Genomic DNA, 25,000 nt, shown 5'->3' with positions numbered 1-25,000 from the left:
AGCTAAGTTTGGCTGTAGTTTACGCATTAATTTGTTCCTTTCCCTTCTGAGGTGTATTTTAATTTCGCCTCTCACCATTCTATGGTCGCTGCCAACATTTACTTTATTGATAACTTCTACATTTTTTAATTATATCGCGCCTATTTGAAATTATGAAGTCAATTTCGTTTTTGACGTCAAAAGGCGACTTCCATGTCCACTTCCGTTCTAGTCTTTTTTCGAAGAATGTATTCATGATACTGAGTGATCGAGCCTTCGCAAAGTCGACTAGCATTTGTCCCCTCTCGTTCCTAGTGCCTGTTCCATGGTTCCCTACTGCGGTTTCGCCCTCTGTCTTTTTACCTATTTTGGCATTAAAATCTCCCATAATTATTGTGAAATGGGTTTTTATTATCTCGCTGGCTAAATGAATATCTTCATAGAAGCTCTCTATTTCTTCATCACTGTGGCTGCAGGTTGGTGCATAGACTTGAATATTTTTTTAAGTTGTACCTATTGTTTAGTTTTATTGTTACTGAAGCCACTCTTTCGCTTACACTATAGAACTCTACTATGTTCTTTTCTAAGTGTTTGTGTATTAAGAACCCTACACCTAATTCCTGTTTGCTACCCTGGGGTTTTCCTCTCCAATAGAGCACGTGTCCACCATTTATTAACTTCTGCTCTTCGCCTAGTCTTCTAGCTTTGCAGAGTCCCACTACATCCCATTTAATGGAGGAGAGTTCCTCTAGTAAAGCTAGTAAGTCGGATTCAGTTCTCATGGTCCTTATATTGTATGTGCAAAGGTTCATCAACGTGGGGCGGCTTGTCTTTACATGGATATTTTTAGCAACCCCTGCCGCCGTAACCAGGGGCTCCTTCGCCTCCGGGGAATGAGGGCCATTGCTGTGTTTGTATGTTCATGGTTTTTATATTGGGAGGTGGACAGCCGATTTACCTCCCACCTACTGGCTTAGGTGTATCTTGGTGGGAGGGGGAGTAATTTAGGCGGAATGCCATTGATAAGTCCGCCCAGCAGGAACGGCAATGCACGGCCTGCTCACTACACTAGGGTGTACTCCTGTGAGCTGGGCTTAAGTATCAGAAGTGCTTTGGTGTGTGATTTTGTTTTTTTTATTACCTTCACTTGTGCGTATGTACACCTGATGCAGACACATTTATTCCCGCACATGCTCTAAGGACTACGCATATGCTCATTCCCACGCATATGCATATGCAAGCACACACCTTTATTGTTATATCTATGCTTATGGATATGGATACATATTCCTACGTTATAGATATCTACACACATGTCCATCATATTCAGACCTAGTCATATCTTCGCATCACTTGTTCCTTTATGCGCTTGTTATATGTTACTGATAAGTGAGTGAGTATACATGTGTGTACTCACCCGTGTATATGCGAACACCCCTTTATGTATACCTCACAAACCTAAATATCACTATACATACGCATATTTCTATCCATGCATGTGCTTACGCATCCATGCATGAGCACATACATTTGCAAGCATACACTAATGCCCCCCCCCATATATATGTGTATACACCTGTACTTGCTTTACTTATAACTGCCTTTATGTACATACATACGTACATACATACATATACTTAATTATTTATACACCTTCCTACGGATATGCATTCACACCTATATACGTATGCATATGCATATACACATATAATTACCCACACCTACATATGTCTACATATATATACACGTATACACACACATTATATATACGTATATACACATACATATACATACATGCATATATACACATGTATATGTACACATTCATGCATGAATATATACACCATCGTACAAATTTGCATATCTATGCCTTTAAGCCCATGTATACCCTCATGTACAAGCATGGGACATACCCATACATACTGTACTCTATCGCAAAGCTATATGGAAGCTTATAGCCATACATAGATATACAGCAGCATACGTACCCATGTATCAACAACTGAATTTAAACGCGCCTACACTCATATGAACCTGTACACATATATACACATGCAATGAAAAACACAATACCGTGTTGATAATATGGAAGAAAAACCCACAATGCACAAACTAGATTTATTGATGAAAGTGAGACAACAGTTTCGGAATCGTCCTCGATTCAGACCCGAAGATGGAATCGATCACGATTCCGAAACTGTTGTCTCACTTTCATCAATAAATCTAATATATACACATGTACATGCACGCATATGCACCTGTGCACTTTCGTGCATACGCGCTCATACTCGCGCACGAACGTATGGACAGTGTCTGCATAGGCGCATACACGCACTCCATTATAATGAACCCATGCATTATAATGTCCTTAAATTTTAGGGTTGCGTCTGGCGTCATCTGAGGTGCCAATGCTTGAATTACGCTTTATTAATACTTGGTTTACCTGGCGTTTCTTCTATCGAATGGCAGATGATACTTTACGCTTTATGGGAACCATTTTTAAGCCTACTTGATTTTGTGTTGTACTGTACTTACATACTGGCGGTTGAATGTTCCTTAACAAATCTACTTGAGTGGAAACTGTAATGCCCGCGCGGTTGGCACTGTTACTCGGCGACCTGTGGCACAGGTGTTGCTTATCTTTCCTAATGCTTTTGTTTTGGTATACTTTTTTCTGAGAGATTATTATAATTATTTTCTTTTCAGTGATTCTGAATATTGTGGTACTCTCGATGAGTTTATGAGCTTATCTAACACGGTAATGAATCCTAGTATTCCTAGTTGGCACTTTCTGGCACTCCTGTTAGTTTAAAAGGTATACGTAAGTATGGTCCGATAATACATTTTATAAACTTGTGAGGTTATCAGATGAAATATTATTTCTATTTTGGTTGGATTATATGCTCTATACATTCACGATTTTTTCTCTCATGTGTAACACTATCACAGATAACTTTGGACACGTAATTTTAGCAATTCATGTCACTGACGAAAACAAGGACACCGCTCTTACTCATTGTATATATATATATATATATATATATATATATATATATATATATATATATATATATATATGGTACTGATGATAGATTGTTTGTGGCTACCCTCCGGGTCCACTTCAAAACTCCCCATTCCCATTTATATACATTTATATACACGTGCATATATATATATATATATATATATATATATATGTGTGTGTGTGTGTGTGTGTGTGTGTGTGTGTGTGTGTATGTGTGTGTGTGTGTGTATACATATATATATATATATATATATATATATATATATATATATATATCATCATCATCATCATCATGGGGGCTGACGCCGACGTGGGCGCATAGCCGCATCCACCCTTCGCTTCCACCTACGAGGATCCCTCATGGCTAGGCGCCAGGCAGGGACTCGGCCCATCTCAAGCTCCTCACGACAGGTTTGATCGATCTGCCCAAGCCACGACTTCCTAGGTCGACCCACAGGCCTCCTCCACCCAGGGCCGTCTCGAACAGAGACAACCTGGTGGACGGGATCATCCTGAGGGAAGCGAGCCAGGTGGCCGTAAAACCTGAGTTGGCGATCACAGATTGTGCAGGTAATAGGTCCTGTGCCAGTCTCACGGTATAACCGTTGGTTGGACACATATACTGCCAACAGTACCCCATGATCCGGCGCAAGGACCTATTACAAAAGGCATCAAGTCGTGACTCCAAGGTACAGGATAGTGTCCAGGTTTCACTACCGTATAGCAAAACTGGGGCTATCAGGGCCTTGAAGACATGAAGCTTGGTCCTACTGCACAGGTACCGGCATCTTCAAATACTCTCATCGAGAGAATTCATGAACCCTACTGCTAGGCCAATCCTGTCTGCTGACTTCCTGGTCTGACAGCCCAGAGTTATGAACTGCACTACCAAGGTATGTAAAGCTCTCTGTGACTTCAATGTCCTCGCCGGAAGCATGTACCGACTGAACAGGTTCTCCTAGCAAGTCCCCAAAGTCCTGGACCTTGGTCTTGGTCCAGGAGACCTCTAGACCCAAGGGCTTCGCTTCATTACTAAACGCATCAAGAGCCACCACTAAGGATTCCAAAGTCTCAGATAGAATGGCAACATCATCAGCAATGTCAAGGTCGGTAACCTTGATATTGCCCAGAGTTGCTCCACAATGACTTTGAACAGTAGCTCTGCCCATTATCCAGTTCATGCAAGTGTTGAAAAGCATTGGTGCAAGGACACAGCCTTGCCTCACTCCTGAACCAACAGGAAAGAGGCTTGACAGGCCCCCACCACACTTTACAGCACTTTCAGTACCAGTATACAGACTTGCTATAAGTCCAATAATCCTTGTTGGAATTCCTCTCAGTCTCAAGATCTCCCAGAGTGATTCAAGATGCACCGTATTGAATACCTTCTTGAGGTCGATGTAGGCTGCAAGCAGCCCATGCCTGAACTCACGACGACGCTCTATAATGACTCGAAGCGCTAGGATACAGTCTATTGTGGACTTACCAGGAGTGAATCCAGATTGCTCCAGTCTCTGATGCCTCAGTAGGTGATCTCTGATACGTCTCAGAAGGATGTGGGCAAGAACCTTGCCTGGTATACTGAGCAGTGTGATGCCTCGGTGGTTGCTGCAGTCCCATCGGTCCCCCTTCCCCTTCCAGAGAGGGATGACCACACCCCTCAACAGGTCAGGGGGAACGGTACCAGACCGCCAGATGGCAGCCAGGACAACATGCAACCCCCACGCCATAGGTTCACCACCAGCCTTTAACAGTTCAGCTGGGATGCCGCATATACCAGCTGCTTTACCACTCTTCAGCTTGGAGATCGCCCCCTAACTTCGGTTAGAGAGGGAGCATCCTCCCTGATGGGTGGGTCCGGCAACGGAATCTCGGAACTATCTGCATCCAAGTTAACTGTTGGTGGGTCAACCTGGTACAACTGCTCAAAATACCCAGCCCAACGTTCCCGCACCACAACAGGATCTGAGATGATCTGACAACTTACTGAGCGAACTGCTGTCACCTGTGAAGAGGGCTTGGAGTTCAGCTTTCTCAGGGCTTGGTATGCAGGACGAAGGTCATTTACTAAGAAATGGCCTTCTACCTCCTCAGCAAGATTCCTAATAAACTGTTCCTTGTCCCTTCTTAACAGAGACCGAGTTCTGCGCACCTGGGAATGGTGCAAATCTCGATCCCCTGCCAGACGAGCCGCACGACAAGCATCTGTGGCATCTAGTGTCTCCTGTGAGATGAAATTTCGCCTTGCTCTTGGGCGTTCACCAATCGTCTATTGAGCTGCATCAAGTGTTTCATGTCCCACAGAAGTACAAGGTCTGTCAGATTGTTGAGCGCTGTGAAACGACCAGAGACTGCCTCAGCAAACCTTTGGGCACATTCCCCCTCCCTTAGCCTGTCCAAGTTAAACACCCTGGGGTGATCATTGGTCTGCTGGGGAGTTTTGAAGTGGACTCAGAGGGTAGCCACAACCAACCTATGGTCAGTACCACAGAACTCGGCACTCCTATACACCCTGCAATTCTGGAGGATCCTCCAACGAGTGCTAACGAGTATGTGGTCTATCTCCTTGGCTGCATCGCTGTACCATGTCCAGCTATGTGGGTCTGGGCGCTGGTACCAGGAGCCAGAAATCCTTAATTTCTGGGACCTAGCAAAGTCCCAGAAAAGGAGGCTATTCTCGCTGCCGGTATCAGCTCCCGAACCATGGGGACCGAGATATCTCATAGCCAGCTCGATCACAGCCAGATATCACATTGAAGTCACCCAGGACAACACGAATATCTCATCGGGGCCACCTGTCTGACACAGGCGCTAGTTTGGCATAGAACATCTCTTTTAACTCAAGTTTACGAACATCAGTAGGAGTGTACACAGCAATAAGAGACATGAAGCCAAATGCTAGCTTCAGTCTCATTACTATTATACGCTCATCGGCTGGAGTACCAGGACCCAGAAATCACCGAGAGCTGGAGTCTGCTGGAGATGGCCATTGCTACTCCCTGGAGTACTCCCGTCACTGCGGCCTGACCAGTAGTAGGTGTAGCCACCTACACTGATCGTGCCGCTGCCAGGTCTTCTCACCTCAGAGAGCAGCCACCTCCACCCTCAGCCTCCCCAGTTCCCTCGACAGCAGAGGCAACCGATCATCCTGATACAAAGAACGGACGTTCCAAGCCCTCACCCTAACTCCCCACCTGAGGTTTACCCCCGCCGACGAGGCTTTCCGCCGTAAGCTTCACTCCGGGCTGGCATCTACCAGAATGCAGGCAGGACGAGTACTCGCTCCCGTCCTGCGTCCAGGAAGTCGCCCTCCCAGCGGGATCCACTGCCCGCCTCTCTTGCTGGATGGGAGGAGCAGTTCCCCTCCTCCCAGCATTACCAGATATATTTGACACTGGCGATGGTTTTTTATCTGGGGGGAGGAGGACTGGCAAGGCTCACCTCCCCCGAGCCTCTCATGAACCCCAGGGTGCTTAGGGGTAGGAGTTGGTACAGGGCCAGAGCATGTCCACATGCCCTGGTGTGTATTATATATATATATATATATATATATATATATATATATATATATATATATATATATATATATATATATACACACACATCTGTATATATATAAATATATATATATATATATATATATATATATATATATATATATACATATATATATATACACACACACATCTGTATATATATATATATATATATATATATATATATATATATGTATATATATATATGTATGTATTATATATACACACATTTTATATATACATATATATATATATATATATATATATATATACATATATATATATATATATATATATATATATATATATATATATATATATTATATATATACACACATTATATATATACATATATATATATATATATATATATATATATATATATATATATATATATATATATATATATATATATATTATATATACACATTATATATATATATATATATATATATATATATATATATATATATATATGTGTGTGTGTGTGTGTGTGTGTGTGTGTGTGTGTGTGTGTGTTAATTGTACGCATCACAATAATATCAATAACAATAATCACTAGTATTCTAACTATTTACTGAATAAGCAAATCTAGACCGTAGATATCATCATCATCATAATTAACTACCTATAATTAATGCCATAATTAACATAGTATGGCCAGTATTTTGCTTTTCCACTTTCACAAAAGACGATTTGGAATATAGGGTCAAGTGAAGAGGTCTGACTGTAAGTCTTCTTATCTTTCTGATTTTAGTTGATAAGATTTTGTTATGTGGTTTGTTATATCTATATTTTGTATATAAGTAGAAGATGCGAGTTTAATTCCATTTTTTTTTTTTTTTTTTAATCAGGTTTATTCTGTTCATCTGACTGTGTATATTTTACTGTGGATGTACACACAGAAACACACACACAAACATATGTATATATGCATATACGTATATTTATATACATACATGCATGCACGTGCACGCACATGCACATCCACACACACATACTCTTGAACAGTACATAGTGTGTGTGTGTGTGTGTTTGTGCGCGCACACGTGTGTGTGTAGATTATGATTCATTTACCAATGTAATCACCAGATATTAATATCTTATCACATTATCCCAAACATACTAACTGTCCGTTATCAATATCTGCAACAGACTATAGATTGGACTGCTCGTAAGAAACCCTTTCTTGATGTGGCAATTGAGGCCAATGTTTTATGCGTTCTGAAAGTGAAGAGGAAAAAATAACAGGTATTCTTTCTGCATTCTTTTCTGGAACATATGCTAACTCATATATTTTTATAATATTGAAGAAGATTGCCACTATAATCCCAAATGTAACCAAGAAATAAAACGCGTTTGCTTTTGGGTAAATGCAAGTGGCAGCAAAATACAAAATTGTTATTGGTTTTTATTATTATTATTATCATTTTCATCTAACATTAATACTAATAATCATGATTACAACATTGACTGTATTGATAATGATTATAATGATAAGAAGAACAGCAAAACAATGATGACCATAATAATAATAGCAATATTATTAGAGATATAATTTACTATGATGATAATAATAATGGTAATAATAACTGTAAGAACTATTACTAGTATCATTTCAAAATGCCATCCATGGTATGATGGGTTAAAATCACCACGAGGGCAGTTCTTAGACGGTGTAAATTCACCTCTGTAGGATAAAAAATAGTATTATCTTGGGGTAACTTTGATAAGCCCCAAAGAGAGAGAAACAAACGTTGAGTTAAGATAGAGAGAGAAGGAGAGAGAGAGAGAAGAGAGAAGAGAGAAGAAAGGGTCTTAGCCTACATGAAAAAAGAATGTTCTTATTGGTATTTGTGACTAGTTTATATTCCGGTTTTCTCTGACAGCTCTTCGTCGTCTGTGAGCGAGGCAAGGTCACCCCTGGCACCGCACTGACACTACGGCAATCACAGGCAACGGGGATCAACACCAAGGTGAATAAAATTGTTTTTCTATTTACCTCTGTGTTAGGAAAGCGAGGGTGAAGCGAGACGTAGCGGCCGTATATTTTATTACGAACAAAATATGAAATAATTTTAGAACTCCGTTTTCCCTTGAAGGACGACAGAGGCTCCCAGTGTGTGAATATTCTTTTTACGCGTAGTCAAAACCATTTTGTCTGAGCAATTAGCAATCGTTTGTGTGGCTTGATTTCGCAAACCATGTGAAATTGGTCAGTCACTCTTTCCTTGTCCACTATGACAGAAATAACTGTATTTAAAAGTAAATCGAAGTTTTGGCTGCTTTTAATGCATACAGATGAATAAAGTGTTGTATGCATTTGATGATGGTAATATTTTGCGAGTAGTTAACTAGTCATTGCATCCCATCACATTACTAGCCCTTTTGATACAAAGCTAACAAGATTTTCAATATTATTTTCGATCAGATAATTTCATGAGAAGCTAGAAAAGTCTTTTCTTTTGATCCATAACTATCACTTTTATGGGGGTTATACTTTTTGTTTCCTTGTTGAAATATTTACATAATATAACACATATTTTGGATGTACTTATATCAGTTACCTCATCAACAGTTCAATATAAATTATCATTTCGCAGACCTTTCACTATGTTTGTGTAGGATACTTTACCAAAATCTGTGATGTTTGTTGCTTTTGTTTTTGAAGTGACATTCTTTAGATAATTTTGGAATCTGGCACAGCATCTTTAGCCATATGTGAAAGCGCGTTTGGAAGGCATCTGTGTAAGAGAACTCTAACAATCATGTTTTTTCTTCAGGACTTATATCCAAAAAGGGGAAATATGACTTAACATAATCTTATAGGAACAAGAATATTGCGATACTTAAATGTGTGGTATGGTACTAGAACTTAGCAGTGCAGTATATGCAATAAAGACTTTATACATAAAAAAATATGTGGTGATTTTATGCAAAAAAAATACTAACCTCCTAAAACATTGGTATTTTGATTACCTTATTTAATTTTATATTCTATCATGGGTGATTGGAGGAAATAAATATTTACGAAATGCGGTATATGTTGCCGCATATCCTGCGGGGGCTGTCCTTACCGCACTGAAAGGTGTGGGGACTTCCGTTAACTTAAGTTACTGTGTAGCAGAAGCTATTTCCGCCTTTCAGTGACCCTGTGCATGGGGGCAACCCAACCCCAAGCTTGAAGATGTTATTGCATATCAGTACATGATTTTAGGGATGAAGTAGCAAGTTCTGTGCAGGATTAAGGTCTGAGCTTAAAAGTTAATGCTGGTCCAGAGGTAGAATGAAAGTTGATCTTGGACACTGCCATTGAGCATTGCACCAGAGATCAGGGGCCAGATAATCAAGCGCATTACGGTGCCATAGCTTCCGGATACTCCTATGGCTATATTGGTATGAGTCAAGATGACATGACTTAAGCAGGGGGAGAGTATCCCTACCGGGATATAGCTATTAGTTGTCCATGAACCTATTAACATTTGTCAATAAGCATTTTGCTTTTGTCAATAGGCATGTATCTTATTCCAACCCAAGTTTTGTACTTGTAAACAATGTATTGGATAAAAACCAACATAATTACTATCTTTGCATTGGATGTAAAGTCTTTTTTCATATGTCTATATCTTTATTATGGTTAACAAACTTGATATTAATACTTACATTATTATCACCATTGTTTGAGTAGGATGGGTGGGCATCATGAACATTCAAAGAAAGATACAGGTAAGCTTTCAAAACTTATTTGAAGTATTATCAGTTAAATTGGTAATAGGCAGAAATTTTAAAGCATGATAGCTGGACACAGCATTGTGTTTACAAATAACTCAGCTGTTGAGCATTTATGGTTTGTAATTAGTCAAGATTCTCTAAGAACCCCTAAAACGGCAGCTGTGATTGGCCACTGAAGATCCGATGCCATTAGGGTATAGCGAGCCTATGGCCTAGAGGAAATGAAGAGTCCCAGGCCATGAGCAGACAAAAGAATCTAACAGAGGTTCAGAGAAGTCTGCCTATTTTTTGGCGAGAAACACGGTATATATACAAAAAGGGAAATGTAGCTTGGCCAGGTCGTCCGCTGCCGATGGCTGCATCCTTATCACCCGCGTCGTGGCGAATCAGCGACGCCGACCTCGGCACGCGGCTGCTGCCTGCTTACCTGCCGGCTGACTCGGTGTGTAGGTAATAACACCGAGCGTGGCTGCGCCGGTGCCGAGGTGATTATGGCCGACGCCCGAAGGTGGAGAAGAGGAAAACATAGCATCCATAGCTGTCTTGGGGACGTCATCTGGATGAGCAGGCACTTGAAAGCATCCCTTAAGATCAAGTTTTGAGAATATGTGAGCGTCGCCTATGCTGGCTGTCAAAATCGTTGATGTTTGGCATGGGGTAATGGTCCAGCTCGGTGATGAGGCTGAGTCGCCGGTAATCGCCACAAGAAGTTTTTTTTAATTTCCGGACCATGTGGAAAGGGGATGCCCATGGACTGGGAGCCTTGGTGCAGACGCCCATTCGTTCCATTTCTGTGAAAGCGAGCTTGGCGGCTTGTGGCATCTCTGGCCTCAGGCGACGGAAATGAGAATGGACTGAGGGTCCCGTCATCTTGATGTGGTGGTACACTCCATGTTTTACTGCTGCTCCCGGGTTGGTGTAGCAGAGCTCTCTCTTAAAGACTGAAGGGAAATTGTTGAATATGTCCCTGTAGGCATCTCCTGTGAAGTGGCACATATTGACATCAGGAGGACCTGGAATGAAGACTGCATTGACCAGAAGTGGAGTGAAGGTCTTCATGTTGATAGGCCGGCATCTTCTCATATCAACTAGGAGGTTATGGTGTGAGAGGATATCAGTGCTGAGTAGGGGCCTGGTCACATCAGTGATGAGGAAACTCCATGAGTAAAGGCGCCGAGTGAGGTGTATAGCGATGGAACTGTAGGAGTTGATTGGAGTTCCATTAGTGGCGACAAGCTTCTGTGGATCGTTGGTGGCAGCTCGTCTAGGAATATGGAGAGGAAGGCCCCTGTATTGACGAGAAAGTGCTCCCTGGTTCTCTTGTCTTGGATGTGGAAACTGGTGTAGGGCAGTTTATTGCGTTGATCAGGGTTGTGGCCACGTTGCATAGTGGCTACCTTCCACATTGTTTTGGATGTCCACCTGCATCTCTCGAGACAAAGCCGAACCACTTGTGGTAGGAGCAGATGCTGTCTGTAGCAAGGAATGGGGTGAAGGGCCTCCGGTTGGTGTTTGACCCTCGGGCAGTTGCTGCATTGATGTCACTACTGGTCAATGGGAAAATGGAAGCTGTTGGTTGAGGGCAGACTTGCCAATGTGCTTCCATCATTGTGTTGGCTGCCTCATCCAAGTCGTGGAGCTTTTCTCTGATGTTGCGAGGGAGAGAGTGGAGCCAAATCTCTTTTTTTTTGTGGAACTCACCAGACTTGTTTTGGAGTATGGTTTCTAAGTGGCATGTTGGGGATTTTGCAGATTTGTTGCAGCCTCTCAGACAGTGAAAAAGAAAACTTCAACAGCTCTTGCTTCAGTGTGTTGTACTCAGTGTCTTCTGGCTATCTGTCTAACCAGGAAAACTTTCCTTAGGCAAGACGGCCACAACTTGGTCTGCTTTGGTGGTTGCCTTTCCAATGCTATTGAGCCTGAACTGGGTTTCGGCTCACCAAAACCATGTCGTTTCCAGGGTTACCAATGTAGCGAGGCCTAGGGTGAGGTAATGAAGAGCCCTAGGCCCTAACCAGGCAGGAGAATCAAACTCAGAGGTGCAGAGAAGTCTGTTTTTGGCTTTTATTTATATTTTTTAATTACCACCCACTAGGGGTGGGAACGTTTACGCAGAAAGGGAATAAACTTGTAATGGTGACAAAGCTGTTAAGCTTCGTGTCTAGTAGTGGTAGTCAAACATGGCCGAGAGATCGGCCTTTGTGAGAGCCACCGCTCCTCAAATGAGGACAGTTGCACCCGCGATAGTGTACAGGAGCTGTCCATCACCGACGGTCGAAGGCAGAAACACCACTCTCCAGTAGCCGGACCCTCCAGCCGCCCGAGACAGCAGCCAGGAACTCCCGTTCACAATGCTCCAAAGAAGCGAAGCCCTCTGCCGACATCCACTTCTAATCTAGTAAGGTGCGCTCCTGCGTTCTTCACTGAGGCCAACAAGCAGTGGTATTGCTTGTGGTCTGTCATAGGCACCTCGTACCACATCCACATCGCCCCGTCACACCGACGAAGTGGCAACCCCAGCAGGAGTCCCAGGTTGAGTATTTGCTATAAAGAATCAAATATGTATTTGTTAGGTTTTTTTTCTGGATAGCTGGGAGGTTTTATGGCGGGCAGGACTAGTGTATAAAAAATGAGTAAATGTCATATATTTGAAATGAGTAACAAAGAAGTGACTGATGCATTCATTTGTTAAGAGCAAGTTCCTCATTACTCTACAGGACTATTTTATTTGTGATAACATAGCATACATAGATTTTCAGTGTACAAGAATACAAATGCCGCTTCAACACTGAAAAACGTAGGGTGTACTAGGTAAAAGTGGAGGCATGTGTACTTTTAAAAAATCATCCATTTTCTTTTATTTTATGATTATACATTATCTATACTAGAGTTGCTATACTTCTGATTATTATAAATATGTGTATGTGTGCATACAACTAACTCTAGTCTTCTGCCAAAAATTTTAAACTGTTGACCTAGCTGAAATTAGTCTTTGCATATACATAAGTTCCTGTCATAATATTTAATAAATCACTTACTAATACAGATGGACCAGGGGAAAAAAACAAGAGGCACAAAGCGAAATACAAAGAAAACAAAACCCAAACCACGAAAATCCCAGTCAAAGGACTTGGATGACTATTCTGACCAGAGTGAGGAATCTGACAGGAGATCGGATGAAAGTAATAGAGAGGAAGAGCAGTCTAGTGAAAAAAGTGATGAAGATCATTCAAGTGAAGAAAGTGATGAAGATCATTCAAGTGAAGAAAGCGATAAAGATCAGTCAAGTAAAGAAAGTGATGAAGATCAGTCAAGTGAAGAAAGTGATGAAGATCAGTCAAGTGAAGAAAGTGATGAAGATCAGTCAAGCGAAGGGAGCGATTCTGAAGAGGACGTTCAGTCAAGTGAAGGAAGTAAAGATGAGGCAAATAAGTCAAGCGAAGAAAGTGGTGATGACGTAAATCACTCAGGTAAAGGGAGTGAAGATAAAGAAGAGGAAGATCAGTCAAGCGAAGGGAGCGATTCTGAAGAGGACGATCAGGTAAACGAAGAAAGTGATGATGAAGAGGCAAATCAGTCAAGCGAAGGGAGCGATTCTGAAGAGGACGATAGCTTGAGCAAAGAAACTGATGATCAGTCAAGCGAAGGAAGTGAAGATGACGAAGAGGAAGATCAGTCAAGTGCAGGGAGTGATTGTGAAGAGGACGAGCAGACAACTGATGAAGAAGAATCCGATCCTAACAGAGAGCAAGACAGCGAGTCTGAGGACGAGGATGGAGATGGCGAGAGTAGTGAGGACAGCAGCAGTGAGCCGGAACAGCAAGGCCCTAAGGAGCGCCAATCACAGAGGAGTGGCCAGCGCTTAAGGCAGAATCCCAAAGAGTCCAGACGGAAGAATAACCAAACACAGCAGCACAAACGCTCGTCAAGCAAGCACCAGAAATCTAAAGGAAGGACATCATGTCCGGCAAAATCTGCGAAGAAGTTGGGTAAGGGATCATGCCTATGGAAGTATAGGTAACCCATGAAATTATATCAATGATAATAAATTCAAGACTCTCGTTGTAATAATATTGAAAATGGTGATTATACAGCAATAATAACGTAATTGTTGTATAATACCGAATGATTGACTAATAATCATTACTTGGCTATACTTTGGCAACAATGGTATGTTTGAACCGATTTCATAACAGAGTGGTTACTGCAACAGTGCATTCACAACTATTTCAATTATTTTTTTTCACCAGGGAGAAAACACGATATTCCAAAACAAAAAGGAACACCGCCACAGTCAACTAAAGAAGCGAAGAAGCCTCCAACTCCAAAGGTAAACTTCCAGATGTGTTACTATTTCTCTAGATCATAGAGCCTATTAAAGGGAAATTTACAGCTCCATAACTTGAATTCACTGAACATTCTTACAGTAGCAATTTCACTGTCAGTTTGTTGCAATACAGATAGATTGAATATAGAGAATGAAATAAACAGTTGCAAAGAAATCCAACCGCTTGGATTTTTTCAGTGGCTATATGTGTTATACATGATCTTTTACCAAATCCATGGTTTATTTCTAGATCATCAATTATTGTTCCAGTTCTGGGAACAGTTCTTTTAAAAAATGAGCCTCTAGCTGCAATTTTATTTGTTGTTTCTTGGATTCGTTTCTTCATTTTTTTGCATTAAAAAAAGAAAAAGATAAAGCCAGACAAAAAACACGACAGATTTTGCTTTCGCAAATCCGGAAATATTGCCACTATCAGAGGGACATGCTGCCGGAAGTCACAGAGGACAGCCAATCAGGAAGCTTCTTATCTTTCAAAACAATATGGCGCCATAGAGGGTTCTGCTGTGTGCTGGTGTCCGCCACTCTAAACTCTGTAACTAATCTAAACATAGTTTTAAGCTTTAAGTTTTGTGTAGTCGTACAGTACTTTATAGAGTATTTAGACAGTAGAGCAGATTGAAGTTTTCTTTGTAAAGGGTGCAATGCAGCATACTGCAAGCATATGCATTCATATCTACGGGCCGCATGGTCACCACGTGGCAGCGTGCCACGCTGGTAACCTACGCTTCCTGCCTGCCCTCGCTGAACCCAGAAGTCACGTCGCCAAGGGGTATATAAGGTCATCCAAGCTGACCCTCATTCTCACTCACTCAGTCTTGCTCACACCTTGACCTGGGGTGACCGTGCCACCGCGGCCGCTGCCTCTCCCAGGCCCGGCCTGGCCTACCCTCAGCACGGAGCGCCGGCATACCATAGTTTTCATATCGTGTGTTCTATTCAGTAAAGACTGAAGCCATTCAGTGTTTCCCTGACGCCACCTGTAATTCAAATACATTATAAAATAGAGGTGTTAGTACTACTTTGTAAAGCTGAAATTTTGTACGCCAAAGAAAACAAAACGCCAGTGGAAAGGGACACAATACAAGAAACTTTAGTGGATTTACGGGTTTGTGCTTTTTGGGTACAGGTTGTTTGTTCTTTTAATGTTGCTGGCTTATTGAACTTTGGATTGCCATCATACAAAACAAGAATTACAGTAATAGTAGTACATGCAACACACGCTAATTCAGTCAAAAACAATGTTCTTCATTCGGAATTGTAGTAATAGAACAAAGGACAGGATTCATTACATTAAACGTGCCATGAAAAGCTGAAAAATGATAAGTTTATGTTCTGTAAGCCCTGTATCTTCATCCCAGATTCTATGCAATAAGGCCACAGTAATTTTTTTCTTGAATAGTGGGCAAGTCTGGTGATAATGAAATGTTGGCGGAAGAAAAAAAAAATAATGATAATAAAAAAAAATCCAAAATAAGTCAAGTGTACCTCCTACCTTCCAAAGATCAGAAGTAAAGCAAAAAAAATATCGGTTCCAGCCCCACCTGAAGGAAGTACAATCCTGTCTTACTAGAAGTCTTCGAGGAATTGAATGAAAACAGACAAATAGTTCTTTCAATCAGAATTTGTTATTGTGGAAATCAAAACCAAAAATATTCACGATAGACAATAGACATGGCACATGAGAGTAAGGTATTTCCGCCAAATATATTTTATTTTTGTTTTAAGGATGGGAGAAGCGATACCGTACACAATGAATCATAGACAAATTGATTTTTTATTTTGCTATTTCTTTCGCGGACGTCACAATATCGGCGGGAAATTAGAATAAAAAGATTCGGGATTTTCATTTTTCTTTAATTTTCCTGGAAATAAATGGCAGGCCCACTATTTAAGAAAAAAAATGCTGTGGCCTATCAAAAAGAAAACAAAAGAAAAAGCGCCCTGCCTTTTTTTGAAATCCGAGAAGCAACAAATAAAATTGGTGAGGATGAAATACTAGGAAATAACATGTTTAAATTACTTGCCAAGGAGATTAAAGCCGCCTGTTGCTTTGAGTAATTCGTTCTGAATCTGACCTTGTGGTGATACATAACTCTACATTTTAGACTGTGACTGGCATTAGACTCGCTCGAGGGGAGAAAGCAGGAGAACCTAAAATTGAACAAGAGAGGACAACGAAAAGGACGAAATCTGAAGGTTTGTTATTTGTTATACGCTTGGTTACATTATGTGGTTTGGGTGTCTAGTGCTTTAGTTTCCTAAATCTGAGCTTTATTCCAGAACACATTCTGCATGCCAGCAAAATATACTTATGGTAAGTTTTCATATCTTACTCGTATCAGCAAGATTTGAAAAGACAGAATTTCCATATATGGACGGAAAGATGGTGAGTCACAAGAAAAGAGGAAAGTAGAATTATCTGCTGGGATGGAGGATCGAGCCAGAAGTAATTGATCGAAACTCGGAATTCCACAACCTGGGCACCAAGTACACCCACAAACGCCCTTGTGTCTATACGTGTCCTTATTCATGGTAGATATTGATTCTCCTTTTTACATACATTTTCAGATAAACGGATGGCTAGAGAAATCAGTGTATCTTTAAGGATGTAAGTTGCAAATGCACATACTTTATACCAGGGGTGGCCAGCCTTTTATGAGATATGATCTACTTTTTCTACAGTTACTCTGATGCGATCTACGAGCCTAAGATTAAAATATATTCCATAAATGTAACTGTACCAGTGTAACATAATTATAATAAAAATATAACATTCCAAGCATCATGTGTACTTGAATATGCTAGAGCAGCTATTTGCATGACAACTTCTGGAGGACGAATTATTAACAGGTACAGTAGTGTGGTTGACTTAAAACAGGCTTATGATCGACTGATTGGACACCCCTGCTATATACTACATATGTTAGTTATAACTAAGGCCTGTACTTTTAAAACCTTTCGCCAGGGCTGGCGAAAGGTTTCGCCGGGCGATCCGGAATTTCGTACTTTTAAAATCATGCCTGGCGAACGTTCGCCAAGGCTGGCGAAAGATCATATTGGAACAGCCTGGCGAAGCAAAGGAGCGAAAGCTGTTTGAATACCATTTTCTTGCTTTCAAATTATAAATTAGTAACATATTTGTGTATGGTATGATGCAGGAATCACATTGAAATTCTAAAATATCTTAAAATCATAATTTATTATGAAATAACGTATATACATATTTTTTTCAAGACCTTCGATGTTCCAGTCGAGAGCTCAAGACATCAACTGTATTCCTACCCCCCTACCCCTACCCCCCACCCCCGAGATGACTTATTTAGATTTAGGTTGTTGTTATTTTGGTTGTAGGGATAATGTTCTTTTCACAAATGTTACCAGAAGTGTTTTTTATGGCGGCATGTTTACTTTTGGCTATAGAAACATAGCTGTAGTGATCCACCGCCCTAGAATGAGGCGTCTCTAATGATGCACTTGTAGGCCTACAGTTCAATATCTTATATCAGTTAGGAATAGTAAAATGGTAATTTTTAAACTCTTTTGTTAAAGTATAAAGTTATGTTTGTATAAAAGTATAAAGGTGATATAGTATAGTATAAAGTACTTTTAAAACCTTTCGCCAATGCTGGCGTTCGCCTGGCGAAGCTTCGCCAGGCGAACATCTGAGTAAAAAGACTAAAATGTAAAGAAGAGGGGGGGAAGGACGAGTGGGGATAGGAGAAGGATAAGGAGGAGGAAAAGAATTTCAGGAGAAGAAGAAGGAGCCGGGGCTTCACCCAGCCTGCGGGGTAAATTTGGGGTAATAGTTGGAGTGGGTTTTTTGAAAGAGGAAAAGGATCGAGGGGCCCAGCGCCATCGGCAGACTCGCGTGTTCACCGCGCGGCCGCACCTCGCGAGATCGTGCGGTGGGGCCAGGCCGCGACTCGTGGCGCGGGGAATACCCCACGACCTTGAGCGCGGCTCGCCTCACCACAATTTTCCCACGGGGCGTGGAGCCTCGCTATGGCGAACACGGAGCCTCTCGGCTAACTGAGGGGGAGGGGAGAGAAGTTTGCACGTTTTTGGCGCCATCTGCGGTATGCTCGGAGCCACTACCTCTCGACCGTGGCTCCAGAGCTGTCCCTCGGCTAACCATCACAGCTGAAGCAGGATGAAGCTCGAGTGAGGCCACACAGAGGCCGGCCCCTCCCGCCCAGGTCGAGAGGAGATTTCTCTCCCTCGGCCGCAGGTCTTCCGGAGGGGCGCGGCTCGGGCGGCCTCACCACGATTGGGTTAACTCCACTGGCCGTGACGCTTCTTTCCTCGGCTCGCACAAATCCTTACACTAAAGGATTTGTGGTCCTGGCACGAGTACTAGCAGCAAGCGGCACGTGTCGGAAACCGAAACCAGTGGGATGTCAGGGTAAGGATAAGGATGAGGGTCAACGCCATGGCAAGGATATGGTATGAGTGAGGGTGAGGGGTGAGGTGGCGGTCACAAGCGTCAGGAGACGAGGTGAAGGTATTTAAAAACGGGGATAAGAGAGGGCAGTACCTGGGGGAGATTACTTTATTAGTGAGATTAAAAAGGTACAGGACAACAAAAACCAAACAACAACAAAACTAAGCAGACAGAAAGAGAACACGAAAAACTGAACACTGAAAAAAACTGAACAAAACGAGTGGATAGGGGAAGGGGAAATTTGAAAGGAATGAATAGAAGGTGGCTTCAAAGTGATGCGGCAAAACCCGAAAACTGCATTTCCTGTCCCATGCCAAAGAAAGAGATCACGGCCTAAACCTGATCTCCAGCCGGGACGAAGGATGGAGGGTGAGTCCATCCAGTCAGTGGTGAGTCAAGCACGGAGTTTGTTGGTCTGTCTACAGGCCAACTCACCCCACAGGATGTTAAGGAGGAAGCGAGAGGCTTCCTCGCGGAGTTCAGACGTGTAATAGATCGGTCACGACCCACTACAGGGAACCGTCTGAGTGCTTTATTCCATCAGAACAAGCTGGAGTTGTGTTTGTTGTTAGTGAGAGTAGAATGTTTGTGTGTGAAGGAGAGAGTTTTTGTTTTGTTTAGATGCAGCTCGTGCGTGGGATTGCGTGTCTAGATCGACCTAGCCAACACGGGGTCCTCCACCGAGGTGGAAGAACTCGCGTCGGCTCGGTCGGTCGTCAGTTAGACACTCAAGGTACACCCATTCTACCTGGGTGTACCTTGCGTGGCGTTACCTGAGCCCTGTAGCGGCTCCGCGATCGATGCGCGATTGACGGCTCCTCGAGGTCAGGCAGGGAGTCCTGTGAACCGACGCGGAAGTCCTGGGAATCGGCGGACCAATTCCCGATGCTTCCGCGCTGTCCCAGGGGTCCCCTGGCAGGGAGCTTGGCTCCAGCCGAGAGCCCAAGCCCGGCCTCGAGAACGCTCTCGACATCGATGTCGGAGTCGCTACTGTCGTCGTCGAGAATGGTGTCATCCAATCTGCGACGACGAGCTTCGGGGGCAGGAGGATCCTTCTTGTCTTTTTTTGTGTGCATGGATGGTGGTGTGGTTTGTTTGCGTTTGTGATCAGTGGTATTTGTAGTTTGGCGTGCTTGTGCAGTTTCTTTTTGTCTTCGTTGTGGCTGAGGTTGCAAAACGAGGTGTCGGTGTTGTGAGGAAGAATGAGGCTCTGGGTGAGTGTCTGTCACCTCATTTCCTGTGGTTTCTGTGTTTGTTGTGGTGTACTCAGGGATGTATAGGTTGTCGTCTTCAAAGATTTCCTCAGGGACAACAATGCTGGGGAAGCCGTTTCTCTGGAGCATAATAGGGACAATGTTTGCGAATCTTTTTGCGTTGTATTTGGCAGCGATGAGACTTACGTGTAATATGGCTTGGATTTTTGGGTATGTGTTCGGTGTGAGGGTGCTTGTTGGGGGTTGTGTGGGCAGAGTTGTCCGAGGGGAAGTCGTGGGTCGTCTAGTGTACTGGTTTGAGCAGGTCGTGTAGCAGCTGTTGTTGCGTAGGAAGGTACATTGTTGTCGGCGGAGCTCAGCTCGTTTTGCCTTAAGTATTTCCTTCCGTTTAGGGCAGGATCCACTAACTGCGACATGCGATCCCTCGCAATTGCAGCATTTGATGGTTTCAGTGCACCTGGCGAAGAAATGACCGTCGCCGGCGCATCGAGAGCATCTCTGGGGGTGTGTACATTGGTGTTTCTTGTGGTGAAATCGGTAGCAGTTAAGGCATTGGTCTATGTGAATAAAACATTCGGATTCCAAGTTGTAGGTGGGGACCGATGTATTAAACATCATGGGTCCCCGAGAGAGAAGTTTCTGGGCTTCCTCGGGGGATGAGACGCGAATCTTGACGATTCGCGACTCGGGTGGCTTGTAAACGTCGAGAACAGTGACACCGTTCTTGACGGAAACCTCCTGGCAGATGGACTCGGATGATCGTGGGGGGATCGTCTTGTCGATCTTTTTCGCCACGATCGTACACTTAGCCTTCATCTCGGGGGAGGGAACAGGTGAGAAGCCGTGATCTTTTAACTTTCTTTGGCCGTCGGCCGAAAGAAATGGGGTCAAGTGTTCAGGTTTGGCAACTGTCACCTTGAAGCCATTATGGACCTTAAAGAGGTGTGTGACTGCCACCTCAGTGATGATGAAGATATTCTGGAGAGCCTCCTCGCAAGAAATAGGCTCCCCAGAATACGCTAATTTGATAACATGACCCATAGGGTTACGCCATAGCGAGGGTGATGGATGATGGGTAGAGGGGAGGCTAGCAGAGCTAATTCAACTGGACGGAAATGGTATCAAAAAACGGTGAAGCACACAGGGTAGCCAACAGTCTCTATTTGGGAAGGCCGGTCGGGGTCGGAACTCTGCCGAACGGGCGTGAGCCCTTATGTGTTCGGCCGAACACTTCGCAGCGAAACTATCGGCTGCCACTGTGCGTCGTGCTTTTAATTACTTGCACATCAAGGCTTGTAATTAAAAGCACTAGCCCAAAGCAGGTATTGCGCAACTGCACCCAAAGCAGTTACACCAAGAGCCAATCGTCTTGTCCGTCGTGGGGGTGTCAATCTCTTTAAATCATCCACGAAAAACCTCGGACCTAAAGATCCAGGTAAGCCCTCTATCCATCTGAGTGAGGGAAGCCTTACTTTTAAACCCAAGGCAGGTGTTCGCCAGGCCTGGCGAACGAAAGGGATCGCCAGGGGCTAATATCTTGGATTCCTGCTAAATCTAGCGCTTCGGCGAATGAAAAAAAACGCGAGAAAAAGCAAAAGGTTTTAAAAGTACGGGCCATAAAGTTAACCTTGTTATAGTATAGAGTGTAGTATAATATAAAGTATAACGTTAATTTTGTTATAGTATAAAGATATTTTCCACTTCTTTGTTATAGCATAAAGTTAAATTTTAACTCCTTTGTTATAGTATAAAGTGAGACTATTGCGGAAGCAACATTTTCGTCTTCTCTCGAGGTTAATAATTAAGTTTAGGTTATGTTATGTGCACTGCAGATGTAAACAAATTTGTGCTAGATTTAGCGGGAATGCAAGATGTTAGCGCCTGGCGATCCCTTCGCCCGCCCTGGCGAACGTTGGTTTTAAAAGTAAGGCCTCCCTCACTCAGAGGTTCGCCTGGCGTAGCTTCGCCAGGCGAACGCCAGCACTGGCGAAGGTTTTAAAAGTACGGGCCTAAGTGTGACTTCATAAAATATCAGTCCAGTGCTTAAAACATCATTGTTAAGATTAAGCCTGACATTCTATTTTAATCAGACAGGCTCAGACTTTGTATTTATCTCTTCCGATACAGATGGGAAGCCAATCAGCCTAGGTATTACCCAAAGATGGTGTGGCAAGTGTGGCTGAAAGGTATAATTTGGACCTCCTTTACGGTTAACATCTCATGGAGATTCCATTCTTCAATTTCCTTTGTATTCAGACGTATGAATGCACATCCATATATATATGCATATGTACAGACACACATGACACATATTTTCCGACTGATTGTCTTTTAGGACAATTCAGTTTTAGAATATATTCCCTCATCTTTCCCGTGCCAAGGAAAGACCCCAAAAAATCTAGCAAAGATGATTGTGATTCTTAAGACGATTTCAGGAAAATAAAACAACCTCCTTATAAGTATTTTTCTTGTACTTCCTGTATGCATGGTGCACACACAAACTGCATATAGACAACATTATACGAGTTTAAGAATACAATCACATTGGCGATGTCATATAGAATGTTTTTTCTTCCCATTTTCACAGAGACAAAAAGAGATTCGAGAAGGGGAGAAGACTCTGATAATGACGACGACGACTACCAGATTCCACGTAACTTTGACATTAGGAAAGGTTGGTCGCATCCTTATTTATGGAAACCCCCAAAATAGTTATGAAAATGAAATATGTTCTTATAGATTTTACAGTCTAACCGCCCTAAAAGTCAGGTCTTGTGCTTACTCTGTACAGAACATACGAACTGTACGAAACCCCTAACACTTTCATACATGTTTACCTTTTATGTGGACATTATTGGCACCTATTGAAACATCTTTTCAGTGTGTGTCAGGTTGTATCCTTCTGCCTTTACATATGCGATACATTCCGGCCAGCTAATCAGAGCGAGATTATTGTCTCAGATAGGGATTTATATTTTCATTAATTACGAATTGCATCACAAGTTTCTTGACATTCTATTATAGATGTGCATAAAATGTTTCTGTACATGAAATACATGTTCACCTGATATGGGTAAAATTTGGTCAATTATAACAGTCGCTGGAACGTGGTAAGAATAACGTGGTACTAACTTCGGTGGGATGAATGTCTTCAAAATCACTCTATACCTCTAATTAATTCAATCAGTAAAACGAGTTAGAACTCATTAGAGATGGATACGATTAAGTGCAAAACCCCATAAAAATATTTTGATCTAATCTGAGAAATACATTTGAAAGTCCACAGCCTTGTGCATAAACAATATAAGACGCAGATTAGTCCGTTACTATTTCCATTTTATTTGCAGCTTGCACAATGTTTTACACGTAGTTAAAATTCATAATAACATATAAGGTAAATTGATGGTTTTCTCTTAATTTTCCCATGTATAAAACAAAAGTTTCAGTTTCGGAATGCTACAGAAAATTTATATATAAGTTTTACATGTTCAGCCGTATTATTTCAGTGTATGCAGCACATCCAAACATCTACATATGCACAAAATAAGCAATATTTCAGTGTATGTAGCACCCACATAAACTACACATGTGCAGTAGTGGCATTTAAAAAAAGAAAGAAAGAAAAAATATATAATATATATAAATGTATATATATGTGTATATCTTAAAAATACATACATATATGTATCACTCACTCACTCACTCACTCACTCACTCACTCACTCACTCACTCACTCACTCACTCACTCACTCACTCACTCACTCACTCACTCACTCACTCACTCACTCACTCACTCACTCACTCACTCACTCACTCACTCACTCACTCACTCACTCACTCACTCACTCACTCACTCACTCACTCACTCACTCACTCACTCACTCACTCACTCTCTATCTCTATATATCTATCTATCTCTATATATCTATCTATCTCTATATATCTATCTATCTCTATATATCTATCTATCTCTATATATCTATCTATCTCTATATATCTATCTATCTCTATATATCTATCTATCTCTATATATCTATCTATCTCTATATATCTATCTATCTCTATATATCTATCTATCTCTATATATCTATCTATCTCTATATATCTATCTATCTCTATATATCTATCTATCTCTATATATCTATCTATCTCTATATATCTATCTATCTCTATATATCTATCTATCTCTATATATCTATCTATCTCTATATATCTATCTATCTCTATATATCTATCTATCTCTATATATCTATCTATCTCTATATATCTATCTATCTCTATATATCTATCTATCTCTATATATCTATCTATCTCTATATATCTATCTATCTCTATATATCTATCTATCTCTATATATCTATCTATCTCTATATATCTATCTATCTCTATATATCTATCTATCTCTATATATCTATCTATCTCTATATATCTATCTATCTCTATATATCTATCTATCTCTATATATCTATCTATCTCTATATATCTATCTATCTCTATATATCTATCTATCTCTATATATCTATCTATCTCTATATATCTATATCTATCTCTATATATCTATATCTATCTCTATATATCTATATCTATCTCTATATATCTATATCTATCTCTATATATCTATATCTATCTCTATATATCTATATCTATCTCTATATATCTATATCTATCTCTATATATCTATATCTATCTCTATATATCTATATCTATCTCTATATATCTATATC

The 25,000-nt window shown here is 41.6% G+C and overlaps 1 protein-coding gene across 1 annotated transcript in view; it reads left to right on the top strand.

Annotated features, from left to right (window-relative positions):
• LOC138859166 (uncharacterized) overlaps positions 1-25,000 on the top strand; it is a gene marked incomplete at its 3' end in the record, with an annotated part of 49,154 nt that overhangs the window by 4,620 nt on the left and 19,534 nt on the right. The window contains 5 exon segments of the mRNA XM_070116730.1: positions 8,430-8,516; positions 13,319-14,261; positions 14,523-14,602; positions 16,726-16,816; positions 22,863-22,949. Of these exon segments, the coding sequence (XP_069972831.1) occupies positions 13,319-14,261; positions 14,523-14,602; positions 16,726-16,816; positions 22,863-22,949 (1,201 nt within the window).

This window comes from Penaeus vannamei, chromosome 39 (genome assembly GCF_042767895.1).
Source record: "Penaeus vannamei isolate JL-2024 chromosome 39, ASM4276789v1, whole genome shotgun sequence".
NCBI classification, from domain to species: Eukaryota; Metazoa; Arthropoda; class Malacostraca; order Decapoda; family Penaeidae; genus Penaeus; species Penaeus vannamei.
This window is presented reverse-complemented; position numbering and strand designations above follow the sequence as displayed.